The 24,164-nt window shown below is 33.2% G+C and overlaps 1 protein-coding gene across 1 annotated transcript; it reads left to right on the forward strand.

Moving 5' to 3' along the window:
• Positions 1-8,395: 8,395 nt before the first annotated feature.
• Positions 8,396-24,154, forward strand: LOC110688847 (D-lactate dehydrogenase [cytochrome], mitochondrial-like). Its single transcript, XM_021865606.1, has 18 exons — positions 8,396-8,763; positions 9,317-9,419; positions 12,503-12,603; positions 13,223-13,271; positions 13,445-13,537; positions 13,938-14,052; positions 15,637-15,697; positions 16,215-16,251; positions 16,340-16,401; positions 18,480-18,576; positions 18,988-19,062; positions 19,399-19,507; positions 22,067-22,176; positions 22,414-22,476; positions 22,894-22,973; positions 23,098-23,228; positions 23,437-23,480; positions 23,762-24,154. The coding sequence occupies exons 1-18, from the start codon at positions 8,519-8,521 to the stop codon at positions 23,879-23,881; spliced, it is 1,695 nt and encodes a 564-aa protein (XP_021721298.1). The 5' UTR covers positions 8,396-8,518; the 3' UTR covers positions 23,882-24,154.
• The last annotated feature ends 10 nt before the right edge of the window (positions 24,155-24,164 follow it).

Genomic DNA, 24,164 nt, shown 5'->3' on the forward strand with positions numbered 1-24,164 from the left:
AGAGGGAAAATATTGAGGAAGATTAGCGTGAATATCAGAATGTGCATAGTATGCTGCTTGCTTGACGTTATAAATAAGGAAGTTTAGTTTTAAAAAAAAATATCAGAATTAGAAATAAAAAATAGGCCCCTTTAAATTGGGGGCCCTATGCAAAGGGGCACCTTGGGGGCCTTGTGCAAAGGGGCACCTTGCATTTGCTGTTCTACGGGCCTGGTGGTGAACAACAATGAACGGTTTGAAAAACCAAATTATTTGTGGGAAATTGTTTGTCTGACAAAGCATTTGCTTTTGGTGATTTTTTAAGCAAAAGTCACATGAATGGTGACACTGGTAGCATGCAGAGCGTGCCACATGTCGTTATGCATGCCGTTGGATATGCAACGGTTATTAACGGTATAATTTTTTGAAATGTTAATAACTTTTGACATATTCTTTTAAAAAAAAAATAATTACCAACGGTCATATTTTTTCATTCTCTATAAATAGACACCCATATTGATAGAGTTTCAAAAACCTGAAAAATAACCTCTTTTTGAAACCATATTGTTTCCTTAAAAAAAAAAAGGCAGCTTATATCTTAATTTAATTTCTTCCACAAAACTAGCAAAAAAAAATTACAAATTATGGATCCAAATATTACTAATCAATAACTTAATACTAAAAGCAAAACCAGTGATGACACATGTCATTCACTTGTTAAAAATTTTCCCTCCATTTTTTTTCCTTTTTTTGTGTTTTTTATTTTTTTTATTTTGTCAATTCTTCATGAAAATTATTTATAGCCTATAATATTCACCTAATGAAATATTCTTATATGTATATATTTTTTATGTTAAGTAATTTTTGTAATTTTCTCCAAGATTTCTACAATATTCTCATCAATCAATAACTTAATACCAAAAGCGAAACCAGTGATGACGCATATCATTCACTGGTTAAAAATTTTCCCTCCAATTTTTTTTCCTTTTTTTTTTGTTTTTTTTTTATTTTTTATTTTGTCAATTCTTAATGAAAATTATTTATAGCCTATAATATTCACCTAATGAAATATTCTTATATGTATATATTTTTTATGTTAAGTAATTTTTGTAATTTTCTCCAAGATTTCTACAATATTCTCATGCTAATATTTCTATAATAATCTCATGCTAATATTATAATTTGGGAAAGCCTTACTTCTATATTAATCTCATGCTAATATTTTTTTATAAGAATATTTGATGTTTCATTATTTTCCTCACCTTACTTATATATCATAATAAAAAACGTATGACTCATTCATTTTTAATAATTTGTCAATCATCAATAACTTAATACTAAAAGCGAAATCAGTGATGACACATGTCATTCACTGATTAAAAATTTTTCCTCCATTTTTTTCCTTTGTTTTGTTTTTTTTTTAATTTTTTTTTATTTTGTTAATTCTTCATGAAAATTATTTATAGCCTATAATATTCACCTAATGAAATATTCTAATATGTATATAATTTTTATGTTAAGAAATTTTTGTAATTTTCTCCAAGATTTCTACAATATTCTCATGCTAATATTTCTATAATAATCTCATGCTAATATTATAATTTGGGAAAGCCTTACTTCTATATTAATCTCATGCTAATATTTTTTTATAAGAATATTTGATGTTTCATTATTTTCCTCACCTTACTTATATATCATAATAAAAAACCTATGACTCACTCATTTTTAATAATTTGTCAATCATCAATAACTTAATACTAAAAGCGAAACCAGTGATGACACATGTCATTCACTGATTAAAAATTTTCCCTCCATTTTTTTTCCTTTGTTTTGTTTTTTTTTATTTTTTTTTTATTTTGTCAATTTTTCATGAAAATTATTTATAGCCTATAATATTCACCTAATGAAATATTCTTATATGTATATATTTTTTATGTTAAGCAATTTTTGTAATTTTCTCCAAGATTTCTACAATATTCTCATGCTAATATTTCTATAATAATCTCATGCTAATATTATAATTTGGGAAAGCCTTACTTCTATATTAATCTCATGCTAAAAATTTTTTATAAGAATATTTGATGTTTCATTATTTTCCTCACCTTACTTATATATCATAATAAAAAAACCTATGACTCACTCATTTTTAATAATTTGATTTTTACATATAGAAAACTAAAGTTAAAGTTAACTAAACTTGTATAAACCAATGTGTATGTCAAACTACGTCAACAAAATAAGGAGAGGATAGGGTATATAGCACGGGTTCTAAATAATCAATAGACCCTATTTTTTCATATTTATAAAGTCTAACACATCAATAGCCTTAGAAATTTACATGCATCATTGTCAAAAAAAAAAAAAGTGTCAATATAAGTATTGTTTTTTACGTTTATAAATATAATTCTTTGTTTATGTATAATTGTTAAATTAATGTTATACTTTGTTAAATAATTTTATAAAATCTGTGCATTGCACGGGACTTTAACTAGTTATGCTTTTAATAATCCAAAACCTCAAACAAAGCGCAATTAATGAAAAAAAAATTGTATTTCACATTTAATTTAACGAATTAATTAATAACTCTAATTATGTTTATCGCAACAATTAACAATGCTAATTACAATAATTTTAGCTAATTTTGCACACAAATAAAGCTAATAATAATTTCCTAATACTAAAGCATAACTAATTATGGTAATAATAACGGTACTAACAATCAATTACATGTCAAATAAGATTAATATATTGTTAATTATATGTATTTTAATTTGGGTGCTGATATTGCCAAGGCAAAAAAAAAAACCATTTCCAAGGCAAATTATCTACCCGCTGCCCATAATATTTGAGAATCTAAATATGTCAAACTTATTAATTCAACAATATTTTTTGTAATATTTTATTGCCTTTAATTTTAGTAGCTAAATATTCCAATTAAAATCTTTCCAACTCTAACTACTAATTATTCTCGTCAAAATCTGCAATTAATTAAATTATTAATCACCATATACTCACTAAATTTAACATTTTATTGGGAGAGACACCATTATCAAAGCTTTACAGGTATTAGCTACCTCTAAACTTGTTTATTAATCAATTTTATTTATTTATGAAGTGCTTAATTAATTTTTAAATGATTTTTAGTATAAGTGTTTTCATGTCAACATTATAGGTATGAATGTTCTACCTTTATTATAAAATTTTCCATTGAAACAAATTTCATATTTACTTTTTTTAGTGTAAGAAAAGTTATTTAAAAAAGAAAAAAAAATTAGCGTTATGTTTGTACATTAACATTGGACTAACTACTACTTCGTACATCTTTTTGGTGGCAGAAATTATGTATATGAAATAATTCATATGACGTAGAACTCCTTGGACCGTTGGACATACGCTAAACTTCTCTTCGGATTAGTTATGTTTATCGTCTGCTATTGTTAAACATTTGTAATTTAATAATTTGCATTTTTTTTTATCAATGATCCAATACATTTTTTTTTATTAATTTAATAAAATTTGGACCATTTTTGTAGCTGTTGAAAGTTTTGGTTTATACCCATTGCAATAATCAATTCGTACTTTTGATTGTTTTGATTCTTCTTGGAGTGTTGATGATTAGAATAATATAATGCATGTGTGTGTATACATAGTGATTTAGTATATGTGGAGGTGAAGATCATATGCCGATTTGGTATATGCCAGAATAAAGTGATTTAATTATTATTGGCAACATTATAGGCAATAAAATACTACAAAGTATATTATTGAATTAATAAGTTTGACATATTTAGATTCTTAAATATTAAGGGTACGTAGCAGGTAGATAATTTGCCTTGAAAATGGATTTTTTTTGCCTTGGCAATATCAACACCCTTTAATTTTTAATAAAAGATAAATTGAGGTGGGGCAGATGAATAGAAACATGTTTTAAAATTTTTTTGGTTCATGGTTAAGAGGAGTATGTTAGAAATTATTTGTTTGATTTATGTATATGAGAGAGAAAAAATAATTTTTTATGTGAATAGTAATATGAACAATTTTTTTATGTTCATGAGTAAGGTTGTTCTAAGAGCACCCTTAACTAGGGTTGTGCAGAAATGGACCTGGACCGAAAAACCAACCGGGACCGGACCGAAATTGGACCGGACCGGCTCGGACCAGTTGATTCCGGTCCGGTCTTCGGTCCTCACAAATTAGGGATTCCGTGTTTCCGGTCCGGGTAAAAACCGGAATATTCCGGTCCGAACCAGAATGGACCGGAATGTGTATTTTTGTAATTTTTTGGGTGAAAATTTTAAATTTTATGTTTAAATTTCTAAAAAATTTAGGTACAAAACTTGTAATTTATAAATTCTAGGTGTAAAATAGGAAAACACGCAAACAAAAACAAGACGTTAAAAATATATGTATATATTAAGATACTAAAATGAAAAAGAAAAATAAAAAAATAATGTAACCGGTCCATTCCGGTCCAAAACCGGACCGGACTGGAATAAACAGGTCTGGACCGGAACCCATACCGGTTGATTACGGTCCGGTCCCGGTCCCCAAAAAAACTCGATCCCGAGTTTCGGTCTATTCCGGTCCCGGTCCGGTCCGGTCCGATTTTGTACCAGTGCACAGCCCTACCCTTAACCATGAATATAAGAATTTATTTGAGTTACTGTTTGCATAAAAAAATATTAAAAAAATAAAAATTGGTGAATATTGATATGAACAAATACAAACCGTTTGGAAAAAGCAAACCAACCGTGAAAAATTATTTGTGTCACAAAAAATTGCTTTTGGTGATATTTTACACAAAAAAGTCACGTGAATGTAGAAGAAATAAAAAAAAAATCAAAAAGGGGAATTGGTGACATTGACATCATTTAGATTGTATTTTAATAAAAAAGAGCACCCTTATTGTATTTTGTATTTTAATTAACGAAGTAATTAATAACGCTAATTATGCTAATTGCATACAATTAACAACGCTAATTACAATAATTTTAGCTAATTTTGCACGCAAATAATGCTAATTGTAATTTCAATTCATAATACTAAAACGTAACTAATTACGGTAATAAATATAAAAAATCAAAAATCAAAAAGGGGAATTGGTGACATTGACATCATTTAGATTGTATTTTAATAAAAAAGAGCACCCTTATTGTATTTTGTATTTTAACTAACGAAGTAATTAATAACGCTAATTATGCTAATTGCATACAATTAACAACGCTAATTACAATAATTTTAGCTAATTTTGCACGCAAATAATGCTAATTGTAATTTCAATTCATAATACTAAAACGTAACTAATTACGGTAATAAACAATAAATTACATATCAAATGAGATTAATATATTATTAATTATGTATGTATTTTAATTTTTAGTAAAAAGATAAATTAAGGTAAGGTAGGTGAATAGTAACATGAACAATTGTTTATTGGTTCATGGTTAAGAGGAGGATGTTGGAAATTATTTGTTTGGTTTATGTGTATGAGAGAGAAAATATTTTTTTTTATATATATGAATAGTAACATGAACAATTTTTAATATGTTCATGAATAAGGGTGCTCTAAGTATAAGTGAGGAAGAGAGAGAATATGAAAAATATTAAAATATGATGTGAGAAGACCACTAGTGGGGAGGAAAATTATACTCCCTTCGTTTTTTTAACGCATCACTTTCCTTTTATGAGTGTTTTTTTTTAAATGCATCACTTCCTTATTTGGTAACTTTATACTATAGATTATCATTTTTCTATTTTACTTTAAACCCCACTTATTTTTTTTTTTTCATTTTTCTCTCCTCCATGGTCCCCATTTATATAATAAAAATATTTACTCTCTCTCACATTCATTCTCTCATGGTCCCCATCAACAAATTATTCACCCACTCACAATATTATATTACTCTCCTAATTAAAACTCCGCGCATCACCAACTGATGCAAATAAAAAAAACAAACAAAAAAAAACGATGGGAGTAATAAACTACTGTTCAAAGTTTCCAAACAAGGAAAATAGAACAAGTAATAAAATACCGCTGTAAAAGAAAAGTGAAGCAAGTAACAAAATACGAAGGGAGTAAGAAGTAAAGTGTACTAAGGTCTTGTTCTTTTGAGCTTCTAAGCAAATTTCATTAGGGCACAGAATTAGTTATTACTCCATCCGTCCCATACTCCCATAATACTTGAAACGTAGTTGGAGTGGACAACTGGACATGTAGTTTAAGAAAATTGCAAGTGGGTCCATTTTAAATATATGTTTTTTTTTTGTGTGTGTGTGTGTGTTTGTGTGTGTGTGTGTGTGAGGGTGAGTGATGAGAATTACTCCCAAAATCTCCTAAAATTGGCAGGGGAGTTCTAACCACTTGAGATATACCTCACTCTCAAATACTTGTTTATTATTGTAGAGAAGATGTTCTTTTACCCGAAATGGTTGGGGAGAGGAAAGGTTCCTTTTTTTGAGGATACTCCCGCTATAATTTTATATTGCTGGAAAACTAAGTGGGCCTACCAGTTACAAGATTGGGGGGGGGGGGAGGAGGGGGCACCTTAAATTCTACTACAGAGTTGCATGCTGCCATTTTTATTTTGAAATAAGATTTATATTGTGCCAAATCAGCTGAAAAATTCACCAAAAGTTAAATTAAAAGTTATAGAATTTGTTTTCATTTTATTCAAATTCAAAACTTTACAAAGTCAATCAATTTCCCTCACAAAAAATACACAAATTTAAGAAATTGGTCTAAAAAATTTCAGCTACCAGCCAACATTTGCCACCATCGAACTTGTTAATGCAACTTCTATAAAAGCCTTCTTTGAAGTCCAACATTAAATGTTCATATAAACCCCCCCCCCCAAAAAAAAGAGAGATTTAGATGGGGTTGGGGATTTGAACGAGGTGTATGGATGAGTGAGTCTAAATTTTTTATTATTTCCTAAAAAGCGGTGGGCCCATAAATAGTAAAGGAAAATAATTTTATAATAGTGGTCCTATTTCAAAATTAGTAACGTGTCAGCTATTGCGAGACAACGGTAAATGAGACTGTGTCAAGTAATATGGGACGAAGGGAGTATTAAAGGAGTATTAATTATTATTTATTAATTCTGATTGTAGTTATTATTATTAGTTATTAATTATTAGTTATTATTTATTAATTTTAGTTATTAATTATTAATTATTAGTTATTAATTATTAGTTATTAATTATTAATTATTAGTTATTAATTATTATAATTATTAATTATTGATAATTAATTATAATTATTAATAATTAATTATAATTATTAATTATTATTGTTTATTCTTTATTAATTTTATTGTTTATTATTTATTATTTTTACTAATTGTTATTTATTAATTATTAATTTTATAATAATAGTTATAACACTTACAAATTTACAATAGTACTAATTCATAAAGTTCATATGATACATGTTTAATGGATAAAAGGTTAAAAGGGGCTAGTATATTTGGGTTTTCCTCATGCTGAAATGATTTCTTGTAATTAATGATTTGGGTAATTGGTTAAACGTGAATGGGTTGTAAATAATTCAGGTATAATAGGTTACAATTAGTTTAATATTAGGTATGGGTCATATATGGTTATGAAAAATTGGGTTGGTTCAGTTCCAAGTTGACTTATAATCAAATCAGCCGATTTTTCGATTCTCGATTGACATGCGGATTAAAAATGATTCAATTCTCGTTGAGCCGAATTTTTGGAAAATTGACAATTGACAGCTTTAGTATACCACATAAAGATGAGACTGTCTTGGAATGACCCAAGGAATGACACGACGTAGCATGAAAAAGTATAGCACGACAAGACACAACCCATAATTATGTGTTAGGCCGTGAGTTGTCTTTATTTGGGAGAAGCACAATAACACAACATAAACTAGCACAATAAATCACGCTAAAGTTAGTAAAACTGGCTTTAGCATGCAAGCCCGACACGGTGTTGTATAAGCCGACCTTTTGAAAAGTCCGACATGGCAAGTGACTTTAGCTTGAGGGGATCTATGACTCTATGATGACCCCAAAGCACATGGCTTGACATGACCCATACTCATCTTTAGTACAAGTATCATATCACCCTTGCGGTGTTGTGCTACACCTCGAGCATGCTAGACCCAGTGCTATTTGCATATGGCCCTCTATAGCCTATACCCCCTTTGTCCCAATTTGTTTATCTCATATTCAAATTTAGGATGTTCCTTAAAGATTGCCCCTTTTTCTAATATAATAATATCCCCATCACTAAATCCACTTGCATACATTCATAAAAGTGAAAAAGACAAATTCACCCTTATCCACTTGCAATTTTTTAATTCAATCCTTAATTATTCACATTTTTTAAGTGAGGCAAACAAATAAAGATGGAGGGGTATTACCGAGATGTCAACAAATGGATAGACAAGGTGCGCTGAATTTAAGGCTTTAAGCACGGATACGCATCCACTGCAAGGTTCTGTTCAAGACTTCTGTTTGATTTGATTCTCCCAATTACAAAAAAAATACAAAAGTCAAAACAGAGCTAAACAATGGCATTTTCATGGTGGTTCTCTCGTCTACGCTCGTCTTCCAGAACAATCTTTACACATTTTCGATCATCCCAATTTCAGAATTACACCACCCCTTCAACTGCCGTTTCTGAAGTCATCTCTTCCAAAGGAAAAAACCCTTTTTTATGGTGGTCATCTTACTTAGTCCCCATTTCAGCTGCTTCACTTTTGATCCAATTTCAATCAAATCCCTCTTTCTCTGACTCTTTCGATACTGATTCTCGGTGAGTTTCTCATCTTTCCCTTTTATTTAATTTTTTCAATTTTTAATTTAATTTTCAGGGTAACTATGTTTGATTCTTTGTTTTTTGTGGGGTATCACGGCTATGTTACTCGAACTCTTTATTTAACTTCGTTTATCCGTGTCGGATACTCGACACTTGCACATAGCCATAGCGTATAGCTATATAGGTGTGATTGTGTGATACTTAAGATTGTTCTTTATGGACCAAAATCATGCAAAATTTATATAAGATGGTTATGTTGACACTTGTTTAACCACTTCTAGCCAAGTCCGAATAGCATTGTTAGTGAGTATGTAAATGATTAATTTAACAAAATAAAATAAGAATTTAACTGTGGTTCTTGTTGAATGATTGTATTCTTCCTATGTTGCTTGTAGTTTTTTTGAGCAAAAGTTGAGTGTTGGGTTAATAAGTTATATGCATTTGCTTTTTTGTAATTGTTGAGAAATTTAATGTGTGAACTTGAGTAACATTAAGTTTGTTATTGATTGTCGTTGTTGATGTTGTTTTTCGTGTTCTGAATTATGTTCAGAGGTGTTGGCATTGGTGGTAAAGGAAGTACTGAGTTTGTGGTGAAGGGTTCTCACAGAAGTGTTCCACAAGAACTCATCAATGATTTGAAGGCTATTTGTGGGGTATTATTTTATAAAATTTGTTTAACTTGGATGATTGAATGTAATTGCTGCCTTTGCTTACTTGGCTTACTGTATCTTGAATGTATAGAATGATTTTTTTTATGGGATACTTTTATTTGAATTCTTGAAAGTTAAGCAAGTATCAAGTCTTTTAGAAGCTACTTTATGTTCCAACCTTGTCATTGGACTTGTATGAAGTAGTGAAGTTAATTGGCTCTAGGACGAGCAATATGGTAGGATTTGTGAAATGTATTGGAATTTGGAATTGGCATTCTCTTTGAGGTTATTTAAAGTTGCCGAGATATTACAAGTATAAAGGCTACACCTTGGTGCTACAAAGTCAATGATGACATTTAGTGTCTGAGACTCCTTGTGAACATTGACTTATGTGCAGAGAATAAATAGTATGTTATGATAGTTGGTTTTATTATCCACGGTATCTTGAGTCGGACATACTAATGGTGCTAGTTCCTCTCGGTTATTGAAACATTGATGTAGATTTTATGAGGATTTAGGCGGTCACCTTGGTGCTTTTAGTCAATGAGGATATCTAGAATAAGATGGTCAATGAGAGCATACATGCAAGAGTACCACACTATTTAGCTTAATATCATAATACCTTAGAAAATTTCCAAAATTATATCTTGTTTATATTGAAGTCAACATTTTATAATGTCTTCCATTCCGCTTTTCTCATTTGTAATACAAAGTGCAAAGAATGTGCTTTGATTGAGATGTAGTGTGGGAAAGTTGTTGCCTTACTTGCCTTTTGTAAATCTTAAAATGTCCTTGTGGTTGGACGCTAGACATGTGATGTTTTCAAATTCCATTTTGTAAGGGATATCGACTCTGCTATCTTGTATGTGATTAACGAAAATTTATAATAACGAAGAGCGGAAAGCAAGTAAACAACAATATTACAAGATAAGGAAGAATTTATTGTGGGAAACCAAAAACTGGGAGAAAAACCCACCAATGTACTACTCGCTCCGTTTCACATTAATTGTAAAAGCATGCTTGGCTCATAGTTTTAAAAAATTATAGCCTAGGCTTATAGGGTTATAATATAAAGTATTGTTAGTAAGAGATAAAAATAATAAAAAAATAGTGTGGGTGGGGTTGGTAGGAAAGAGAAATAATAAAATATTTGTGAAAGTGGGGTTAGTGGGAGAGAGAAATTATAAAATAATGATAGGTCCTTTCCAAATATAGTAGTGTTGCAACTAATATGAAACGGCCGAAAATAGAAAGTGTTGCAACTAATGCGAAACGGAGGTAGTATAGAGTAATCTTTGATGAAGAATACTGTAGTTTCTAGGCTTTCAAAGCACCATGAAAGCTCCCACCCCAAATACACCCCTCCTTACACTTAAACTCTAAGTTTTAGGACTTTTTCATTCGAGGCTCTCTTTCTCTACATCTTTCTCTTCATTATCATACCTTATAACAATGACTAACCTTAGCAAAACTGTAGAAAATAGGAGCAAGTGGGTTCAGGCAAACCCACCCGTTGTTCGGGCAAACCTGGCTTGGTTCGGCCAAACCTTTTTCAAGTGACTTCGAGTCACTTTTCCTGCGAGTTTGGGCGCACCTTTTACAGGGCAAATCTTCCATAGGTTCGGGCGACCTCGTAGCGCAAACAACTCTTTGTTAATCGGTCATAACTTTCTGTTTTTTTTATCCTAAACGAGCTTATGACTAGTTGTTAGAAAACTCTTGAGACAGACTTTCACTTCCAACTAGAATCATCTCAAAATCGTTTCTTGATTTTGAGGTATAATTAAGCTTATACTCCAAAGCTATGCATCCTTATGCCTTGAACTCCACACCTTCCAAACCTAACACTTTTGACCCGGACAAATAGGCTCTTAGAAAGTTAAGTTGCTCATGATGGTAAAAAAAAATTCGTTAGGTGTTTGAAGACTATAAGCTCCACCATAAATTGAAGGAAATAAAGCAAAAACTGGTGCATTAGTGTTTTTTAATTTTAATTTCTTGATAAATGGTTATCTAAAGTGTGTTTTGGGTTGTGTTTCTTTATTGACCTGTCCTCCACTAATATGGTCTATATATTTTCACTCTACTTACTGGTTTATTCCTTTATTTTGTTTTTTAATTTTCATAATAGAATCTTCCCTTCTGTGATTGGAATATTTATGCTCCTAGCTTAAATAACATAGAAGGAATAGAATTTCATGACTTTAGCCTTTTTTTTCTTTGCCTCAAGAGGTTTATTCTTCATTTTGTGGCAGAGTTGTATAGTTGAGTTGTGCACTAGATTATACAAAATTGCCTGAAGAGTATATGTTCTAGTCCTTTTGTATACTTAAAATATAACCCAAAGTTGGCTTTTAATCCACTTGATGAAGGAAAGAAATATATAATAGTTTTGGTTGCCAATTTGGTGCATTATAAATTCGATTTTTGTTATTATTTCCCATTTAATTTTATTTTTCTTAGCTTTCCTCCTCTCCAAAAGATGGTGGGTTAGGTCTTGTACCTATTTTCAAGAACTATTGTTTTTCATTTGATCATGAAAGTTGAAATCATGGCTTTGCCTAGCTACACCAGAGCAAGAATACAACTTTTGCGGACTTTTATATCATAGTGTAGCCTAGGGGATGCTATTGTAGAAATTCAGCTTAAAAGATATGCTGCGCTTTTTCATTTTTTATTTTAATATTTGGTTTCAAGACTCCAGAAATTAGACCAGGGTGATTTTGTAAAATGATAACTCATATTGAAGACTTTTTATTATGGTTTCAAAAAATTGGATCCTAATTTTATATATGACTGAAATGTAAAAACAGGCAAAACACAAAACCGTAAAACTGCCATATATGCTAATATAGTGCTTGTACTGATACTGTGTTTCGTTAGACCTTATATCTTATAATAAATGAATTGTAAAGTGTCTTTTTTCTTAAACGTAATATGGTTTCTACATTTTGTATCTTTTGTATATGTCAATTTCTGTTTAAGAGCAGAAGGGGTAATGCATACTAATTGAATAGTTTTTTTATTCAGCCATTGAAAAAAATCATCTTTTTAGGTGGATCATTTCAATTTTTGGCTTTTAACAGGAAAACATGTCAATGGATTATGAGGAGAGATCCGTGCATGGGAAACCACAAAACAGCTTTCATAAAGCTGTAAATATTCCTGACATTGTCATCTTTCCGAGGTTTGGGAGCTTTCTATCACTATTTTATTCACTGCTTGAAAATTTAATTATGTCAATTCATTTTGTTCAGATTTTTCAGTGAGGTTTTTATAATTTAGCACAAAATAGTTGAATGTTGATGGTGCTCAGGTCATATTATTTAGCACCCATCGGGGAAAGTTTGTACTCCTTCCGTTCATTAATGTTTGCTCCATTTGACATATTTACAGTTTTCAATGCTCCTCTTTAAGTGAGATAAAATCTAAAATAAATATATAACCTAAATTTATGAACATTGATATTTTGAAAACTATACATTCAAACCAATCTAACAAGATAACACATGAGCATGTTTCTTCTTATATATATACTGATCAATATTTGGGGTCAAAGTTTCACGCTCTGCAAATGGAATATTTGAATTGGGAGAGACATAAAGAGACAAAGGGAGTATTATTTAAAGCCAGTTTTTCTAATTCTAAATTAATAACGAATTGCTTGATTGCTGAATGCAAGATCTGGTAATATGCTGCTTTCTTATCTTATTGTATCTTTGCCTCCTTGATTCTGCACCGGTTTTTGGTTATATTTTTACCCTCTACTTATGGAAGTTAAAATTTTTTGATTTTATTATTTGTAGGTCCGAACAAGAAGTTTCGTTGATTGTTAAGTCTTGTAACAAGCATAAGGTATAGTTTCTTTGACATGCTTGTTAGAAGCTTAAACTATGTGCTAGTTATCTTACTAAATTTCTCATATTTAGTGTGACCTGTTCTTGTGAGAAATATGATCCATACTTAGAAACTCTTTTTGAATTCCCCTTTGCAAGTTTGTTAAAAGTTTCTTTTTCTTTCACGAGCAGGTTCCTATCGTACCATATGGTGGAGCTACATCTATAGAGGGTCATACTTTATCTCCTCATGGAGGGGTCTGCATTGACTTGTCACAAATGAAAGTATGTAGTCTTGTCTTTAGATTATGCTGATTCTTGATATAAAATTAAAATGATGATCCTCAAGGCTATATCTCGTGGATGTTAAAAAAAACAACTCACTTGCTGATGTTTAATAAGATGCGACAAGAATCTAGATTCACAATAGTATAATGGCACCAAAAGTGATTTACTGAAGTTTTAAACACATTGAGAGAGGGAATAAGGTAACTAGTGTAAGGTTAGAGAAAGAGGAATATAGTTCAGAAAGTTAAGCAGTTAAGCTCCATGCACACAAAGCAAGGAAACCTGTCAAAGACAATGGCCTTTGACTTAGTTAATATATGTGCTTAAATTAGATATGTAAGGGCTCTTATGTATGATAATTATTAAGAGCTCAAAATTTTTTCTAATTGGATTGCAGAGTGTTAAAGCATTACATGTCAGGGATATGGATGTGGTTGTTGAGCCTGGGATTGGATGGATGGAGTTAAATGAATACTTGGAACCTTATGGCTTATTCTTTCCTCTTGATCCTGGTAACAGTTTACTAACTCTTCTGTGTGATACTGTGATGTTTCCATTTGTTTTTTTGTAGAGTTTTTATAATATTGCACTGCTGTTGATTTGATTCTTATATAAACTCTATCTTTATGTACTAACTAGTACATCCGTTTCCTGTACATTGTCCAAACTGAATGCTATAAGTTGATAGACAGCAGATTTAGAAGCAATGGGGTGGCACTTAGTTGTCTTATTTTGAGAGATCGAGAATTTAGATGTAGTAAACATCTTTAATGAGGGGTCTATAAAGTGGGAAATTAGTGTCTCATATACCAAGAGCTCATATATTATCTCCAATATGATATGGTTGGGGTGCCCTGGTTTTATCCATAATACATAAGAAGTTGATAGACCAGCAGATATAAGAAGAACTGAAGAAGCAATGTAGTGGCATTTAGTTATCTTATTTTGCGAGATAAATAAATTTAGATGTATTAAACATCTTTTGGGAGGGGCTGATATAGTGGGAAATTGGTGTCTCTTATATCAAGAGCTTAAATTCTTTCTCCAATATGTTATGGTTGAAGTATTCTGGCTTTATCCATAAAATAGGTGTATTGGTAAGATGGAGATTGATTATCCAAAATATCCAGGCTTCTTCTTAAGCAGTCAAGTACTGAAGTATCTGTGTCAAACAAGTAGTTGGCTGAAATTTTACTATGGTCTTCATTATGTGTCACTATTGCTGGAGTGTAGGTACATGACAACTGCGATATTATTTCCTTTTTAGATGGTAAATGTACAGCTGAAAATGTTCTCATTAATGGAAAATGTGTTTGTATCATTGATTTTGGAGATATTTTGTTACAATTGGTTACATTTCATATTTATATTGGAAAATAGTCATTGTTCTTGCCTCAAATAGAGCAAAAAATGAAGAGAAACAAATTACATGGCTGACATAGCATATGCTTGGAAATATGATTTACGGATCTTTCAAGTGTATTGGACATCAATCTTTGTTTTGATTCAAGGTCAGTGTCTGAAAAGTTCCAGAGCACACTAAGGTCTTTGGGGTCCTAGAGCGTAGGTGCAAAGCAGGTGTGAGGCACAATACTTTCTATTAAGGTTTTGTTCGTAAATACAATGTGCATACAAAGAATCAATGCAGCTACTGCCCCATTTTTTCACAACTCAGTGCACCTCATCGAAATGGCCTCGCCCATGCCTTTCTAAAAGCTTAGGCAACAGGCTTGGGCTTCAATGCCTAGAAGTGTACCTTTTCAAATAAAGATGAAATATTGGAGGAAGTAAAGTGTGGAGGGTTCATTACATATGGAATCCAAGGGTGGCTCTTTACTCTGTTAAATTTAAATTTCCATATAAAAGAACTTTAAGATGAACATTTTATGAAGCAATAATCATTGTACTTATTTGTTTACTTGAAGCTTTATCATATATATCCTTCGGGCTTCAACTGTTGCACCTTTGTATTTCAATTTTGATATCTTGATGGGTTTCTTTATATCGTTTCATCTTATGATGATTACTGTACTTCCAATACGTAAGGTTACTTTGTATGTTGATCAAGTGTTATTGGATCTTATCTCAATGGACAGGTCCTGGTGCTACCATTGGTGGTATGTGTGCGACGCGCTGCTCTGGTTCATTAGCTGTGAGGTTGGTACCCAATTTATTTATGTTTTGAGTAGTTGACTTTTTGACTTACAGAGTGAATTACTTTTCTAGGCAGGCTGCCCTGCGACGCAAAGCTGATGGACTATCTTAGCCTTGTTCTTTCCAACTTAAAAATCTAAAATTAGGAAAATTAAATTTAATACTAAGAGCTAAGTATTCTAGTATTGTGACCTTGTCAATTATTTCTTGGTCACTAATAATAGATTGATTTACGACAAGACTGTAGTTTGCATCCTGTAACTGGAGCTAACACCCAGTTTGAAATGATATGATGCTGGGGATGTTCGAGGGCCCTACTCCCTAGGCTTACTGAGTTACTACTGTTTATTTGCTATTGTCTTTGGGTTATACTAGTACTCTTCTTGTGAGTATGTTCATTTTGTACAATGTTCTATGCATTGCCTATATTTGCAGCATGAAATGTTTAAGAAATAGGTGATTCAATATTTTTTATGCAGTTAGAGCATAAATGTTGATGGCATTTTTTCTTAGCATGTAGGTATGGAACAATGCGTGAAAATGTCATCAATCTGAAGGTTTGTTGTCAGTCTTTCTTATCTTGTACTCCATATGGTTTTGAGGATAACAAAATCTTAAGAAATATATATTTTTCATGCTTTGTAGGTTGTTTTAGCAAATGGTGATGTTGTCAAGACTGGGAATCGTGCCCGAAAGAGTGCAGCAGGGTTTGTTTTTCAATTTGATTTAAGTTGCTAAGTTTGAATCAATTTTCCATATATAAGATTATAAGGGTACTTTAATGCAAACAAATGAGAAGATTGTTCCCCACAGATAAACAAAAAAGATTGAATTATCAGTTCATATTGCCTTTTAATTCCACTGAATGCTCAAGGGGAAGCATCCCTGGTCCCTGGAAGACTGATAGAAGATATTCGTAGAGGATATCTTATTATACAAACTCTCTTGATGAGCAAGGTTCTTAAAGATACGACATCACTCGCCTACCACAGTACTCCTCCCACCATTAGCTGATATCTCGCTTTCCTTGCTATCTGACAACTCATGTTTCCTTTCTGACTCATGAGTCCCAAAAAACGCTTAATTTTTTTTTTTCTTTTTTCTTTTTTTTTTTTTTTTATAATTTTTTTTAAATAAATAAATAATAATAAAAAAAATCTATAGACTCCATAGGACAAAGTGAATCACAAAGCTCACCAAATTCCTGAGACACCTAGATTCCTAGAATATAACAAAATAATGGACAAAATTGGATGACATGCTCATGCACTTGAAAAATATTGTGGTCCGTTGAACAAATTTTAGGAGAAAGGACTTTACAAGTCTTCCTATTCTCTGTGATTTATTGGTGTTTGTTGAAATATTGAGTTGAGGTTGAAGCCTTCATCTTTGACGGGACTTTATTAGGGTGAAATAGATGGTTGTAGCGGTAGTTTTCCAACATGAAAGGAAAGCTTAAGAAAAGAGCAAAGCAAGTTTTCAATAATAATATTGTCAAAACATACAAGGATCAACAGTTAAGGTGAGTGGCAACTATGTGGTTTTCCTTCCAAAAATTTGGTCGGAAAGAGTAAAACTCTAATGGACAGCAACACCATCAAAGGAATAGAACTGAATAACCGGCAGATCATGAAGTCTATTGTAGCTATATAATGGACATAAAACATCAACACTATTCTTAGATCCAATTAATAAAGGAAATTGGGGATGATACCTGAGATAGAACTTATTGTTGAGGTTGGGATGGGCATCAAGTTGATTGGTAATATTGAATACTGAGGATGAGCTTAGTTATTTCAGAATTATACTTTGAAGACTACTCTGAAGGAAGAGTGTTAGTAAAGCAGCTCCATGGTGAGAGCAAAGTAGCAAGTAGCATTAAGAGGGTTTTGTTTTTTTTACCCAAAATCCTGACCTTTTCATTTCTTAAGCAGATTTGAGAAGATCAACAGAAGAATTGTTATATGATTGTGTGGAAAAACCTTCCATAGTCAATGTATCACAACTGAATTATGTAAGAATGAGATTGAAGTATTTACATAGAATCTTTCATGAAGGAGAATTACATTGATAGCTCGCGTATTTGTGGCTTACATTTTGGTTGGATCAAAAGGATGTTGTAGAAGTTGATGTTGTCAACTACATTTTGATTTGTTGAATGGGCTGGGCGTATTTTTATTGGTGGTTAGGCGGTGAATTAGTGCACTTAAGCTCTTTACCTCACAGACAAAACAACTTAATAGTGGATACAGAAATAAAGATCTTGAGAACAGAATGGATTATATAAAGAAATTGATGCACATTTTACACATTCATACATCTTTAAAGGTTCCTTAACTACAGGATCCTTATAGGAAGAGTAACTTTGGTAGAACTTGCTTAGTCTGAACTGAGACCTTCATGTGAGTAAGAAAAGTATAGCAGTTTTACCAGGATTTATGTTTTGATCATGGATCTAGAAGAGACTTTGGATATGTTTTATGATAGTAATTGTTTCTGGTGTAATGCAATTTAAGCATGTCATTTTATGGAAAATGATTATCGAGCCACCAGTTAGGTTAAGTTGCTAATGTAAATTCTACCTGTTTGATAAAGATGGGCAAAATTCTATGTTTTGACTTTTAAGAGATTTATAATTGATTCAGGGGTCATCTCATTCAGGATTTTATCCATCTTAAAGCTCATCATTTGTTCCTCTTTCTCTTTTGCATTTTCCTCGTTTTGCAAGAGTTGTAACCTTGTAAATGTTTAAATGATGACATTAAGTTTCCTCAATGCTTGTCAGGTATGATTTGACCCGGCTAGTCATTGGAAGTGAAGGAACCTTGGGTGTGATTACAGAAGTTACTCTACGCCTTCAGAAAATCCCTCAGTACTCAGTAGTATGTACTTGCTTTTACAAGGGTTTTTTTTCCCCCTTTGGGTCTTTGTTGAATTGTTGACTGTGCTATATATCATCCATCTGAGAAAGGAAATCCACTATTCTATTCTGGGATCCAGATTGGATGTACTAGCAAAAATGTGAACAATTTTCCTCACTTTGAATTTGAAGTCAAATGAATTTTCTTGTATTGTAAATTTGTGGGAAATGTCAATGTGGACATTCTATGTGGGATAAAGGGATTTAAAATATATTTTGTGTTCCTGATCTTGCCCTCTAATTACTTCATTAGAATTTGTAAGTTGTGACATTTTCTTGTAAACTACTTTAAGCCGCAAAAGTTTTTTAACTTATGTACAGGCTGTACACTCGAACTTGTTAGTGTAGACTGACTGTGATGTGATATGTACAGGTTGCGAGGTGTAACTTTCCTTCAATTAAGGATGCTGCTGATGTTGCTATCGCCACTATGATGTCTGGAATACAGGTAACGAGGAGATTTGTGTGGCACTTTATTTGTTTCATCATTTCTTAACTGATTGAGTGTTTGTAAAATTTTAATTCATGTCCAGAGATTGCTCTAAGCTATTATCAGATTTCCAGCCATGCCCTTTTAACTGAAATGCCATTAAAAGCTTTGTTTGAAACCCCTTTTAATTTTAAAACACTCGCTCAACTCTTAACAATCCAAGGTTTATTTCCTTTTATAATCTTTCGAATTAGCATGTAATTGACACGACCACTTTAAGTAATTCTTGGTTGTCAAAATTCATATGCATTCTTGGTTTTCAAAGTCTACTTACTATATTATCTCATTAACCAGGTATCCAGGGTAGAACTTATGGATGAGGTTCAAGTAAAGGCAATAAATATTGCTAATGGATCAAATTTGCCTGAAACACCTACTTTATTGTTTGAATTTGTTGGAACAGGTTAATTGTTCTCTCTCTTCATGGTCTGGGTTCTGATATTTGTTTTGAGTTTTCATGTAATAATTGTAGACTGTAGTAATGTTCATTATTAGCTCAAAATATGACACTCATATTAGGAGAAATTGCTCCCATTAATCTGAACTTTGCCTCGTCTGCCCATATTAATCCGAACTTTCGATTATTATCTATCACTCCCAACTTTAGGGGGTATTAATTTTTATTGCACCCAAATGATTTGCAACCGGTAAATCAGGTAAACATTTGTGAATTTTTTTTTTGCACACGTGTCAATATGTAATTGGTTGAGAAAAATAGAGAAGAAAAAAAAACTTAAAACTAACCCAGCAGCTGCCCCACCACACGAACACCACCGATGCCCACCAAATCACCACCACCTATGCCCGAAAATGGTTGATTTCGGCCGCAAATGGCCGAAAATGGCCGAAAATGGGGCTGAATACCCTAAACCAGTCGATTTCAGCCGTTTGTGGCCGAAATCGTGGCTGAATGTCGTCGATATTATGGCTGAATGTCGCCGATTTCGGCCATTTGTGGCCAATTTTGTGGCCGATTTCGTGGCTGGGCTGCTGGGGAGGGGTTTTCGAGGGTGGATGGGCTGCTGGGGAGGGGTTTTCGAGGGGGAGGAAGGGTTTTCGCAGGTGTCTGGCTGCTGGGGAGGGGTTTTCGGGGGTGGGGGAAGGGAAGGGGTGGCTGGGCGGCGGTTTCCGGCAGCAGGGGAGGGGTTTTCAGGGGTGGGGGCGAATTTCCGATTGAATCTCATTCGAGCCCAACAGCTTATGAAGATCAATGCCTATAAGCATCAGCGGGATGAACAATTCGCGGTGGGGGAGGAGGTGTTCCTCAAAATCCGCCCTTACCGTCAGAGGTCCCTCGCTAAACGGCCGTTCGAAAAGCTAGCAGCCTGTTTCTATGGGCCGTTCAAGGTTCTCCAGCGCATAGGCGAGGTGGCGTACAAACTGGACCTTCCCAGTTCGTGCAAAATCCATCCCACCTTCCACGTCTCGCAACTAAAACGAGCGGTGGGTGGGGGTACTTATCAGTCAAACCATTCCGGCACAACTCACGGCAGACTTGGAATTGGTAGTCAAACCCGAAAAGGTGTTAGATGTTCGAAAGCGCAGGGGTGGTCACAAGGTGGTCCTAGAGGTCCTTATTCAATGGTTGGGTCTGCCCGAGTTCGAAGCCACATGGGAAGATTACCCGTCCATGGTCGATCGTTTTCCGTCCTTCCACCTTGAGGACAAGGTGAAGCTTTGGGGGGGGGGGGGAGTATTGTGATGGACCAAGGTCAACCACCGTTGGTGTACACGAGGCGCGAGAAACGGCAGCAGCAACAGCCTAGGGAAGGCATTTCTTTGCAACATGACAAAAGCAATTAAGAGAAGAAGAAAGAAGCAGGGCAAGCTACTTTAGTTATGTTTATTGTTGGTCTTTCCATTTTAGTAAATTAGTCACATGTATTCTTCCTAAGGTCAAGTATTGACCATTAGTATAAGAATGGTAGAATTAGGCAGTAAGAGTTTCATCCAGAAACTTGTAAGGCAATCTCAAGAGAGTGGCTACCTAAAGTGGCTTAGAGACTTGTAGCCTCAAGCTACTAATTATCCTTTGTAAGCTTGGTTAATCATATGAGAAATCTTCCCTTCTTCCGTTAATTGAATCACTTAGTACAATTATATTACAACCGAAATTCAGTCTATTACATATTATACTTCATTTGTTTTTTGTTTGCAATTTTGCAATGTAGGGGGATGGGGGGAGGGGTTGCACATAAATTAAGGAGACAAGACAAATGGAGAGAGGTAGGAAAAGGGATCCATGTGATACATAGGAAGATATACTTTTAACCAAACAAACTAATATTGCAATTATTTAGCAACTTCTCACAAAAGAATCTGTTGTGATTAAAAGAGGACAGAGGTTGTAAAATTTACTACAGAGTGCTTTGTTTTGTTTTTTTGTTTTTACTGAAAAGGAAAACCAAATTGTCAGGTAACTATATAGGCATGCGTTTGAGCGGATTTAATGACCTGGAGGAAATGAATATTTAAAGCTTTCTGAATTCTGATCCTGATTCTATGTATGTCTGTGTTTGAGCAGATTTAATGACCTGAATGAAATGAAAATTTAAAGCTTTAATAATGAATTTGTTCAACTATGCTATTTCTGATATAGATTTTGTATAAAGCAACCATGGTGCTTGCCTGATAGAGGTCACTTGCAATACATTGCTCATAAAGTCCAAGACTGGGGGCAGGTTGTTCTGAAGGATATAAATGTGTGTGTCTGTGTTGGTGTCCATGCTTGGGTTTCTGATTGAGATATCAGGAGGGCTATATGTTGTTTTGTTTTCCTGAAAGCCATATAATTGTTTGCTGGTGATTTTTGTTGGCGGGCAAGAGGTAGGATGGGGGTAGGACATAAGAAAACATCAAGGTTTAATGCTTGCTCGTATTATGTCAATGAATCTATTTTAAGTTACAGATTGCATTTATCTGTTGCTGAATGATAATATTATGTCTCTTCCTCTTTTTGCAGAAGCATATTCACGTGAACAGACAAGACTGGTCCAGAAGATCGCTTCTGAGCATAATGGTTCGGATTTTATTTTTGCAGAAGAACCTGAAGCTAAAAAGGAGCTCTGGAAGGTAATTTGGCTATTTGACTTCTCATATCTATCTATCTATGGTGAAGAGAACAGGGCCTTAGTAAGCTTTGGAATTGGTTTGTATTTCCATGAATGTTATTCTTCTTTCCCCTCCCCCAAAGTGGAAAAAAGGAAGATGATTAGATGAGTGGAGACATGAAGAGAAACTAATGAGAAGAAAAAAATAAATAAATAAAGGTGACAACATAAACCTTTTTTGCTCTGCATTATTATGCAGATGAGGAAGGAAGCTCTCTGGGCGTGTTTTGCAATGGAACCTGAATATGAAGCAATGATTTCGGTCAGTTGATTATTTCTTTCCAGTTTCACCTGGTTTTTTTTTTTTTTTTTTTTTTTTTTTTTTTTGTCCTGCGTGTGTTGGGTGGCCATTTTTGGAGGACTTTGTCATTTTGCAGCTCAAGTACTGTTTATATCCCCTAATCCCATTAATATAGAAAATTTAGAAATGAGAACTTCTTTTCCACCTTTATTGTCTATGAATCATTGTATCCTCTTGTTGTGTTATGTGTTATGAGGTTAGCCAATGTTGATATTAGTAGACTGTTAAATGATTTTTGAACTCTTATTTACATTTATATCTTTAATCTATTCTTGTTGCACACTTTATATATTGAAGCAGCATTTTCCAGTAGCTACTTCAATGTGCTGGATTGTTTAATTAAAGCTTTCATCTTAGTCATGAACTTTGTCCTACCAGGATGTTTGTGTGCCTTTGTCGCAACTTGCTGAGCTAATATCAAAGTCAAAAGAGGTCCTGGATGCATCTCCATTAATCTGGTAAATGTTTTTTTCCCCACTAGCTTTCTGCATGCTTAGAATGCGGTAACTTTGAGATGAACTGCCAAATTTCTGTTATTTTTTTCTTTGTTCTTTTAAATATTATTATGGGCAATGAAAACAGTGCAGTGGTTGCCCATGCTGGTGATGGGAACTTTCATACCTTGATCTTATTTGATCCTAACAACGAAGAGCACAGAAAAGAAGCTGAAAGGCTAAATCATTTCATGGTCCAGGCAGCCTTGTCAATGGAAGGTATCCTTCTGAGTATTGATGACGCTTTACAAGTTAGACCCTTATGGCCAACATTCTGAGAATTCCCAAAACAACCCCCCCCCCCCCTTTTCTTTTTCCCGGCTTCCTCTTTGATCATCAAATTTCTTTTGGAGGTTCAATGACTAGCGTCAAATCCTATTGTTTCTAGTGTAATATGTTAATTATGCTGGTTCTTTCAATTGGGCAGGAACATGTACTGGAGAACATGGAGTTGGTACTGGTAAAATGAAGGTATTGCACTGAATTCTTTTGATTTAGTTTAGTCTAGTATAATTTGTAAAAATATGATTTCTATGCGCTTGCTAATCATTTTGTCCAAGCTAGAATGTAGATTTTAAATCACCATGTATTTATTGACCGGATTCCCTGAATAGTATTATTGTCTTTTGACTTCTCATTCATTCTTGCGAGACGAACTTTTCAAAACCTTCTAGATTTACTTGCTAGATTGTTATAAGAATGCAGTGTTTGATGTCCATTATTTTATCTGTATTTTCCTTTCTCTGTTTCAGTACCTGGAACAAGAGCTGGGGATAGAAAATTTGAGGACAATGAAAAGCATAAAAGCAGCTCTGGATCCCAACAATATTATGAATCCTGGAAAGCTGATCCCTCCTCATGTCTGTTTCTAAAATCGCGTTTTGGCACAACCTCGGCCCCTACCAATAAATTGGTGTAGGTGACCATCATTATAGTTTGTCTACAGCCAATGTTTGCTGTACTATTGTAAACTTTGGAGTTCATGTTACCATTCAGTACTGACATCTTCTTCAAATCTTTGGTGTTGAGACTTTTTTGAATTTCAATAACTACTTAGAACGAAATAGAGCTCAATCTAAAGTTTTGTAAACCAAAGTTACTACCCAATTAATAGGTATACTATCATGCGCAAAAAGTTATAATCACTCTATTATA

This window comes from Chenopodium quinoa, unplaced genomic scaffold (genome assembly GCF_001683475.1).
Source record: "Chenopodium quinoa cultivar QQ74 unplaced genomic scaffold, ASM168347v1, whole genome shotgun sequence".
In the NCBI taxonomy this organism is placed as follows: domain Eukaryota; kingdom Viridiplantae; phylum Streptophyta; class Magnoliopsida; order Caryophyllales; family Amaranthaceae; genus Chenopodium; species Chenopodium quinoa.

Excerpts from the sequence above, each read along its gene's own strand:
- LOC110688847 (XM_021865606.1), top strand. The coding sequence starts at position 8,519 with ATGGCATTTTCATGGTGGTTCTCTCGTCTACGCTCGTCTTCCAGAACA. Across the intron at positions 8,764-9,316 it reads TCTTTCGATACTGATTCTCG|AGGTGTTGGCATTGGTGGTA; the intron begins GTGAGTTTCTCA and ends AATTATGTTCAG. Across the intron at positions 15,698-16,214 it reads TCTGGTTCATTAGCTGTGAG|GTATGGAACAATGCGTGAAA; the intron begins GTTGGTACCCAA and ends CTTAGCATGTAG.